Source organism: Myotis brandtii, unplaced genomic scaffold (assembly GCF_000412655.1).
Source record: "Myotis brandtii unplaced genomic scaffold, ASM41265v1 scaffold892, whole genome shotgun sequence".
NCBI lineage: Eukaryota > Metazoa > Chordata > Mammalia > Chiroptera > Vespertilionidae > Myotis > Myotis brandtii.
Window position 1 is genome coordinate 557435 of NW_005371656.1, and position 10803 is coordinate 568237.

Here is a 10803-nt window from a genome sequence, read left to right on the forward strand (position 1 = left end):
CCGATCAGAACGTCAAACCTCAGAGAGAAGGTAGGGGAGGGTGGGGGTAAGGGGGAGAGATCAACCAAAGGATTTGTATGCATGCATATAAGCTTAACCAATGGACACAGACAACAGGGGGGTGAGGGCATGAGTTGGGGAGGGGGGCAATGGGGAGGATAAGGACACATATGTAATACCTTAATAAAGAAATTAAAAGTCAAAAAAATCAGCAAAACTAAAAGAAAAAAAAGAAAATGGAAGACTACTTAGTCTTTAGATAATTGTGATACTCTGATCATATAACAAAACACTCATATTTTTAAGTTAATTTCAATGTGAAATATGAAGCCAGTATCTGTAATATCTTGGACTGTTATGAAAACACTGAGTATGGACTGCATGAAATTGCCTCAAGAACCCCCAAAGTTTCCTAGACTATACTCTGAGAACCACTGCTCTAAACATATCCCTTGAGAGTACCCAAAGGACATTTTAATCAAGCATAAGGAAATGCATTAGTAAGATAATTGAAAATCTTTGACACTGTCCTCAGTAGTCTGGAAATGACAGTAAGAGATGCTGCTACAAAATCAGGTTTCTTGATTTCAAGGAGAATAATAAAATCTTGGAGTTTCAGCTAAGAGAGAGCATAAAATCATCACAAATAAATTGGGTACAGTTACTATAATAAGCCCCAGGAATACTTTCAGTTGAGGTAGCTGAAGAATAGTAATGGTGCTGAATAAATTGTGCTAGGTCATACAGCTAGTGATGTGCAGATACAGACAAATTTCCAATGCAGGTCTTCACAACTCCAAAACATGTAATGTACTAATTACCAGAGATACAATAAATGAACAAAGTAGAAAGAGTCCTTGTCCTTACGGGGTTTATGGTTCAGTGCACAAAATTCATGCACTGGCGGGGGGCGGGGGTCCACTCAGCCCAGCCTGTACCCTCTTACAGTCTAGGATCCCTCTTGTAGTCCAGGATGCCTTGCTCCTTACTGCCCACCTGCTTGCTGCTCCTTAGTGCTCAGCTCACTGCTCCTTAGTGCTGCCACGGAGGTTGGAGAGGCTCCTGCCACCGCCACTGCGCTCGCAGCTGTGAGCCTGGCTTCTGGCTGAGCAGCGCTCCTCCTGTGGGAGCACACTGACCACCAGGGGGCAGCTCCTGTGTTGAGTCTCTGCCCCCTGGTGTTCAGTGCGCATCAGTTGTTCCACCATAATGGTTGCTTAGGCTTTTATTATATAGACTAGAGGCCCAGTGCACAAAAATTTGTGCACTCGGGGGGTCCCTCAGCCTGGCCTGTGCCCTCTCACAGTCAGGGACCCCTTGGGGGATGACCACCTGCTGGCTTAGGCCTGCTCCCTGGGGGATTGGGCCTAAGCTGGCAGTCAGACATCCCTCTGGAAGCCCGGGAGCCCTCGGGGGATGTCCACTTGCCAGCGGGGAGCAGGCCTAAGCTACATTTGGACATCCTTAGCACTGCTGAGTAGGCGGGAGAGGCTCCCACCACCACTGCTGTGCTGGCAGCCATCAGCCTGGCTTGTGGCTGAGCAGAGCTCCCCCTGTGGGAGTGCACTGACCACCAGGGGGCAGCTCCTGCATTGAGCATCTGCCCCCTGGTGATCAGTGTGTGTCATAGTGACCAGTCATTCCAAGTCTTTAGGCTGTTAGGGTAAATTTGACTATTACCCTTTTATTATATAGGAGTGCCTGGTCAGCCTGGGTGAGGGGCTGATGGCTGTTTGAAAGCTGACCACAGCCCCTTCAGGGTGGGAGTCCCCCCTGGGGTGCCTGGCCAGCCTGGGTGAGGGGCTGATGGCTGTTTGAAAGCTGACCACAGCCACTTCAGGGTGGGGGTCCCCCTTGGGGTGCCTGGCCATCCTGGGTGAGGGGCTGATGGCTGTTTGCAGGCTGGCCAAAACACCTTCAGTGTTGGGGTCCCCACTGGGGTTCCTGGCCATCCTGGGTGAGGGGCTGAGGGCCCTTTGCAGGCTGGCCACAACCCTTTCAGGGTGAGGGGTCCTGCTGGGGTGCCTGGCCAGTCTGGGTGAGGGGCTGAGGGCCGTTTTCAGGCTGGCTAAGCCCCCCAGCGGGGACCCTCACCCCATGAGGGTGTGGCCATCCTGGGTGAAGGGCTGATGGCTGTTTGCAGGCTGGCCAGGCCCCCAGCCACCCAAGCTCCCAGTGGAGGCTGGCTGGAAGCAGGTATCTGGGATTTATTTGTCTTCTATAATTGAAACTTTGTTGCCATGAGCCAGCTCAGGGCAGGCGGGAAGCTTGGCTTCCTCCATCGCCCAGGCAACCAAGCCTCCTGCTTTCTCCAGCTCCATGGCTGCCAGCCGCCATCTTGGTTGGGTTAATTTGCATATAGTCACTCTGATTGGCTGGTGGGCATGGCTTGGGGGCATAGCGAAGGTACGGTCAATTAGCATCTTTGTCTTTTATAGTGTAAATTGTCACAACTACAGAGCAAAGCAATTTCCTAGTGTGATTGTGAGAGGTTACATGACTTGCCCAAAACCAGGAAGAGAATTAATGACAGGTTTAATATCATCAGAACTCTTCAAAATGCAGTTTGTATATCTCAGGCACTCTAACACTTAGCTCTCTACTCTACTTTTCCACCTGAATGGCTAGCTCTACCTCCACCAGAGCAGTTCTAAATTAAGGTCCAATGTTCATTAGGAAGAACATATCTGGATTTCAAGGAGTCAAAGAGCTCCGCTGAAGATGTGCACAGGATATCTTTTTTTTTTTTGAGACTTATTTATATTTATTTTTTAATTTGTCTTTATTGTTGAAGGTATTACAAATGTCCCTTTTTTTTCCCCAATGACCCCTTCCACCCTGCACTGGCCCCTCCGAGGCCTTCACCACACTATTGTCTGTCACAGGATATCTTGTTTGTGTTTTATTTCCAGAGGGTCTATCACCCTTTTGCATAATTTCACACGCATTTTCATTACAACCCTCTTATTTTTATTTTAATTCTTGGCACTTTAATATGTAACTATTAAACTTACTTCATCATTTTGGAAAAAGTTTTCTCTGTCATATATTTGCTCTATTATGTGTGTGCATGTGTGTGTATACACAGTTTACAAAACAAAACAAATCTTAAGAAAAGAAACAGGTTAGCAATCAATGAACCAATAATGTTGGAATATGGCCTTCCTGCCTTAAATCACTTTAAAAAGGTCCATCCTTCTTTGCTGAATGACCTATGACAGGCTCCAGGAACTTACTTTCAGAGCTGAACAGCAATTATAACCCAGGAAATTTTCTTACTTAAAGTTGCCTTGATTAATTAGTTCCTCTGAAACTTGTTTAGGAATGAGGTAAATAATTTCTTTCAAGTTTAGTAATTGCTGGAATCTGAGTGCCTTAATCAATCTCAATGATGCCTAAGGCATCTTATTAGAAAGGGGATCAGTAACAATGTTGGGCCTTGCAGCCCAGTCTCACACTGGCTAACGTAGTTTGTTTGCTGTAATGGTTTCTCTGAAGAGTTAAAGGCTGATTCCTCAGGCTTCAAACTCCTACAGCATTTTTTTGCATTACAGAAATGTTAGAAGCAAAAACTACCTTAGAGATGATCTGGGCTGAACCCTTTCTTTGTCAAGTGAGGAAACAAAGAAGTGGAATGGAGAATTTATCTACTCAAGGTCATGGAGTTAGAGGCACCACAACCCTGGCAAGAACCTGGTCCTCCTCATACTTAGTACAATTACCCTCCATTATGTGGGTGGGCCTTAAATCAGTTGAAGGTTTGAATAGAATAGAGGCTGATCTTCCCTGATCAAGAGAGAATTCTGCAGCAACTAAAGACAGCATTGGCTTTTGCTGGGTCTTCGGCTTGATGGTCTTTGGACTTGAATTGTAACATCAACTCTCACCTGAGTCTCCAGCCTGCCAGCTCCATGTGCAGGTTTTGGACTCACTGTCCTTCATAATCTTATGAGTCAATTTCTTAACATAAATTTCATTGTATATATACACACACATCCTGTTGGTTTTGTTTCTCTGAGGACCCTGACTAATAAAAACTCCAATAATAATAACAAACAATTATGTAACTGCTATTGTTATCATTCCCACTCTCTATATGTGGTCACAAAAGCTCAGAGAGGTTATGTAACTTGCTCAGGTTCACACAGCTATTAAATAATATAGTTGAAATATGAACCCACATTTGGTTCTAAGTCTTATGGTCTTATCCAATATTCAATATACTGTCTCTTTGGAGTTGCATTGGAATAGGATTTCTCAAACAGCAGTTGGAATCTTATTAATGGGAAATTAAATCAATTTAGTAGGTCATGACCAGCATTGTTAGGAAAGAAGAAACAACACACGGTAGAATAAAGTAAGAGTCATAAAACTTTTTTATAGAGGGCCATATAGTAAATATTTTAGAATTTGCTGGCATACTGTCCCCCTGACAGCCACCCAACTCTGCTCTTGAACCCCCAAAGCAGCAGGGACAAACCATAGAGCTGTAGTTCTGGCTAACATATATTTTCACCACAGAATAGATCTGGATACGTTCTGTTGTAATGACTGGGGTGGAATGCTACAGGCATCTGAGTAGAGTCTAGGATGAGACTAAACATTCTCCAATACAAAGGACAGTACCCACAACAAAGTGTCATCCTGTCCATACTGTCCACAGCATTGCTGTGGAAAAACTCCAATGTGAAAATGGCTGTATTCCAATAGGAATTTTGTTATGGACACTGAAATTTGAACTCTGAATTATTTTCATGGGTCATGCAATATCATTCTGCTTTTAAGTTTTTTTAACCATTTAAAAATGTAAAAACCATTCTTACAAATGGGTGCTGGGCTGGATTTTAGTAATAAACAGGTATTTCAGGTAGTAAAACTAAGTATATTTTGTGGAACTTCTTTCCTGTTATGCACCTGTATGTCTCTACTGATTATCTCTTTGTAATACATATATATATATATTACTGTAGGACATGTTTGAAACATATAATTCTTTTCTAAGTATGAATTGGGTTATGAAATACCTCTCGACTGTGGTTGACTAAGTATGTTCTCCTTAATTAGATTCTCGTAAGGAATTGTAGGTTGAGACTCTACAGGAAGCACCTTTAGGTGAAGACAAGACTGTACAAAGAACATAACTCATTTTGGCTGAATTCAATCAGGACATAACTGTGAGGACTTCCATGTGGTGTTTTCCCATAATAAGTCCAAGCCTTAAGCAAATGTTCTATGAATGGACACTTTGTCCTGATGGGACTATCCTGCTGTCGTCCACAAAGCAAGCCACTCACAGACTCAGGGGAATCTATGTTGTAGCTCCAAGTTATCCTCAGAATTGCACATCTCTCTCATTATCTCCAGCCTCTAATAAAGTCCCAATAGAAGTTGCAGCCTGGCCTCAAATATGCTATGGGTGACTTAAAATAAAGTGGGACTCTTGCCAGGTTTGGGAGAAAATGATGGAATCTTTGAAGAATAGCCACTACTGAGAGGTATAAGAGAAGACTTGGAGTAATGGGAATAGGAACCTGTGGGTGAAGTAGAAGCAGCCAATGGCAGCTGAGAAGGCAGGAGAGCATCAGTATAAACTGTTTCTCTCCCCTGGGTTGCTCAGGGTATACATTGAGAAGAGACGCTCATAACACTCTGCATCTTGCATCAACAACCTGAGCTCATCATAATTTAGCATTAAAGGAAAGAGAATGCCAATTGTACCTACTAGTTAATGAAACCAGGGGTTACTTGGGTTTTGTATATACACATTGAAAAACACATCCCTGGATAAAGGTGCCAACACCATCCAACCTTGCATTTTGAATTATTTCCTTTGGACAATCCCCAAGAGAAAGAGCCAGTAAGCATGCCTCTGTCATTAAAAGATGTTGACACCAGATCCCAAAAATCCCAGTCAGTGTTTTTCTGCTCTCTTTCCCCTCTTCTTTCCATCCCAGCAGCTGCAGAGTGGAAGGGATGGGCAGAAATAATAGAGATTCAGATCTGCCTCTTTCATCACCACTCTAGAACCTGAGATGGGAGAGGGAGGATGTTTTAATTTGGAAAACGTTGTGAAGTTGACATCACCATGGACTTGACTTATTTTAAATTTCATGGATGTAATCCAATTTTTTGACTAATATCTTCACAGTCTCAATGTGGCTTCTTCTGTAATTCTTAGTTATAGCAATTCTTTTCAGCTAGACTTAATGATGGTTGTTCTACACTTTATTTGCAATTTTTATGGTAATGGGAAGAGAAGAGCAAAGCATTTACCTGCTCTGCCATCTTGATCTGGTCTGAACTTGACTTTTAATAGTGGGAAATGGAAAGCATTTGTTTCTTACTTCCAAGTGAAAGAAAAAACTATTAGATCTATCTGCAATGTTGGTGAGTGATCAAGAGGTTTGAGATAACACATCAGCCAGCATTTTGAAAGGGCAATGATAAAAAAATAATGAAAATTCCTCCTACTTATACCCTGTGAACTTCAGCTCCTTCAAGCAACTGGTTACAAATCCTCAGTAAATTAGACACTGTTATTGTTAGTTTATAGTTGGGATTAATAGACAACCCTAAAAATCGCAAAATTCCAGTGATGGGTCTAGGATTAGAATTCAAATGGCTATACCATGCTGCCTCCACTCTCCCTCCCATTGTTGCATCTAAGATCCTGCAAATGAACATGTATGGAGGAATCTGTCACACTTAAGATAAAATCCTGGTTCCAAAGTGTTGTTATTTTCAATTAATAGTTTTTATTAGGAAGCAGAAAATATGTTTATGAAGTATATTAAGTGATTCCATCTTCATCTTCTAATTTAATCGTCACAGTAGTCCTATGATACAGTGGATACTATCATTACTTCCATTTATCTCATATCGACTTGACTGAGACACCCAAAGGGTAATAAATAGAAGTACATCTTAGATATGCTATCCTGTCAACTCTGTGGATACAGCAATGCTGTTCATTTTCTTTATTGTTGTTTACAACACCAAGCTCCTGGCACACAGAAGATATTTGATAATTATTTGTTGAATATATAAATGTATGAGGTCTTCCAACTCTAAATTTTGTTTCTTTTTGTTGTACCATTTTGCTTTTCTTTCTTTTTTTATTGATTTCATAGAGAAAAGGAGAGGGAGAGAGAGATAGAAACATCAATGATGAGAGAGAATCATTGACTGGTTGCCTCCAGCATGCCCCACACTGGGAACTGAGCCCACAACCCAGGCATGTGTCCTGACCAGGAATTGAAATGTGACCTCTTGGTTCATAGGTAGATGCTCAACCCCTGAGCCATGTTGGCTGGGCTCATTTTGCTTTTCTGATATTTCCAATAAATATTCTGAAATAAATTTTATCCCATCTAGGAAACCCACTTTAAAACAAGGTTCCTGAAGTTTAAATGGACCTTCCATAAATACATTTGATGGCAAGTCATGTTTGGGGCTTTATAATGCATAAGATAATAAAACATTTCCCCCAAGCTTCAATGATGAGCCAGTCATCTGGTTAGGATAAACTGGTCTTTAAGGCCCCTATAGGTAGAAAGCATGCTATGATTGTGTGAGTACTCACTGATTGATTGTCTATTTTCAGAGATTGTGCCTTATACAAAAATCAATTGAAAATAGCTCACAATACTTTGTATGTAGAAAGTGCTCAAATGTTTAGAAAATTTATTTCTGAATCTAACTAGTAGATAGACTGTGACTTTTAGAGAAAGCTTCTTAATCAGGTTTGCTAAACACATTTTGGGGGAAAAGGTAGACCTAAGAGTTCCTTAAAATTCTGAGGACATCTCTATAACAATTTAGCCATGACATTATAATGTCATCTAGGAAAGCTGACCTGTTTCCTCAGTGAAACCATCTCTTTTTCATGTCTGTATGTCAACATCAAGCGATAAGGATAGATCAAGAAAGATAATATAGAATTAGGTAGCATTCCTGGGTCTCTACAAGGAGCTCAAATTAGGGCTGCCCAGCACTCACATTGCCTAGGAGTCATAACCATCAAGTTGAGTTACATGTTTATACTCCCTTGTGATGCTACAAATCTACTGACCTTACTAGGAACAGGGAGATCTGGATGAAGAGTCTAAATACAACCACATTTCTCTGTGCAGACTGGGTAATGAACTTAATTTATTAACAGGGTTTAGAAGGCACTATCACATGCACAACCAAGCCCCACGTAGAGAAGTTTAGGTAATCCTCTGAGCATCTACCAGAAAAGTTGAATTCTAAGAAAAGATAAGCTTTACCTTTTCTATAAGAAGCTTTTACAGGTATAAAATGCATTAGAATGAGCACAAGTCTCTTCATTACTTCAGCAGGCCGTGTGGGCCACCCCATCTGTCAGAGTGGAACACAGATGGGTCTTCAGTCCCTGAGATGTATATAGTTCTTTGTGCTAAGGTCACCCCCAAAACTGTTTACAGCCAAGGATTTCATTCCACTGATGAGGTTAAACATGAGATCTCATTTCTTTCTTTCTTTCTTTCTTTTTTTTTCAGATTCCTATTGATGGGAGCTAGATGTGAGTGTAAAACCTAAAGTATTGCTTTTTAAAATTCCAGTACCAAGGAGTCAGCAGGAAGAGAAAACATTAGCAAAATGATAAAATAATAATAACTGAAATTAAATAAAGCTTTTTGGAAAATAATCAGACTGAGAAGCAAAATTACATGGACTGTGAGTTTGAACTATAATATTGGAATATTGCATAGAAAAGATCACATACAGGGCTTAATGAATCTACAGTAATGGACTAAATGAATGAATGATTGGAGAGATGAACAAAGAAAGGAATGTCAACCAGCCCCAAACACTTGCAAGTGGCTAGAATCTTGGAAATCCACACAATTAGTCTGTCCATTTAGAATCCTCCCCTAATTGCCTTTCTAGATAAGAATTTAGGCCCAACAAGTCTTCCTCTTAGCAACAGTCCTGTGGATGGCATCTTTGACCTCCTTGTTCCTCAAGCTATAAATAAATGGGTTTAACATGGGGATCACTGCTGTGTAAAACACAGACACCACTTTATTGAGATCCAGGGAGAAACTTGCACTAGGTCGTACATAGATAAAGAAAAGAGTTCCGTACAGGATGGAGACGGCTGTCAGGTGAGAAGAGCAGGTGGAAAAGGCTTTGCTCCTCCCATCGGCAGAGTGGATCTTCAGGATGGCAGTGAGGATGTAAATGTAGGAGACCACGATAGTCAGACCACTGAAGACTCCCACAGCTCCAGCCACGATGAAAACGACCAACTTAGTGAGCTCAGTATCCGCACATGCAAGGGAAAGCAGGGGGGACACATCACAGAAGAAATGATTGATGACATTGGGGCCACAAAAAGGGAGACGAAATGTGTTTGTTGTATGAGTCATGGTGTTCATAAACCCGATGACATAGGGACCAACCACCAGCTGGATACAGAGTCTCTGAGACATGGCAACTGAGTACAATAGTGGGTTGCAGATGGCTACATAGCGGTCATAGGCCATGGATGCCAAGAGAAGACACTCTGCTGCCACAAAGAACCCAAAGAACCACTGCTGCAAAGCACACCCCAAGAAAGAGATGACTTTCCTTTTCACAAAGAAGTCAGTGAGCATCTTAGGGCTCACGACTGAGGAGAAGCAGATGTCCACAAAGGACAAGTGGCTGAGGAAAAAGTACATAGGTGTGTGAAGGCGGTTATCGATCCATATCAGAATAACCATACCCAAGTTGCCTGTTAGGTTGATGATGTAGAAACTCAGAAAGAGCAGGAAGAGAAAGACCTGCAATTGGGGGTTGTAATTCAAACCTGTGAAAATGAACTCGGTGATCCTTGTGTAGTTTTCATTGGCCATTGAATGGTTGTGGTTTCCACTAGAAGAGCAGAGAAGTCACAGAAGATTTGGTAAACCTGTCTTCAAAAATAAGACCCAGAAACAGAAAGAGTGTTAGGAGTGACATGAGTTAGTTACATGCTGCTGCTGGGAATGAAAAATGAAATATAGACCAGAGCCAAAGGTCAACCCTGCAGCTATAATATTTAAGACTCTGTAGAAGTCATCAATACAAAGGAGAAAAAATAAAAACTTATAAATAAGAGCAGCTTGCTCAAGGTCCTCACTGTTGACGAACTGAGCCTAGATGGTTTCCAAATAGATATCTATTAACTCCCACTTTAGTGAACATCAACTGAGTTTACCATATGGCCACACACATGGTGAAATGATACAGGAGAGTGGAAGTGAGGCAAACTGGAGAAGGAATGAGCAGCCACTCATATTTAGGCCATTTTCTTTGGATTTTGTGATTATAACCTAAGATTAAATGCATTTTATCCAACTGCTCTGACATCCACTTCCTTTCATCCCAGGAGAGTTATTTTTCTTCTTCTACGAAGCAAAAATAATAATAGTAAACTAACCTTGTAAATGGTTGTGAGGATTAAATGAGACAACACATCCAAAGCAGTTTTATTGAGCATCTAAAGGAGTGCACAATAATTGTTAGTATTTTTACCTTACATACTCTTTTTAATAAATCTGCAAGCTAAATGCCATTATCTCATCTTACCTAATAATAGACAAAGACGTAAATTGACCGTACCTTCGCTACGCTAACCAGCCCATCAGGAGAGTATGCAAATTAACCTAACAAAGATGGTGGTTAATTTGCATATGTAGGCTCCAAGCCATGGAGCGAAGCCTGACAGCCCGGGGGCCCAAGCAGCGACTGCCCCCAGGACCAGCGGAGCAGCGAAAGCCTCACGGCCCCAGGGCCAGCTCCAGCTGGAGCCCA

The 10803-nt window shown here is 41.8% G+C and overlaps 1 protein-coding gene across 1 annotated transcript; it reads right to left on the bottom strand.

Moving 5' to 3' along the window:
- Positions 1–8921: 8921 nt before the first annotated feature.
- On the bottom strand, positions 8922–9863 carry LOC102247055 (olfactory receptor 1009). Its single transcript, XM_005885139.1, has one exon. The coding sequence runs from the start codon at positions 9861–9863 to the stop codon at positions 8922–8924; it is 942 nt and encodes a 313-aa protein (XP_005885201.1).
- Positions 9864–10803: the final 940 nt, after the last annotated feature.

Coding starts and splice junctions, on each gene's coding strand:
- LOC102247055 (XM_005885139.1), bottom strand. CDS start 9,863: ATGGCCAATGAAAACTACACAAGGATCACCGAGTTCATTTTCACAGGT.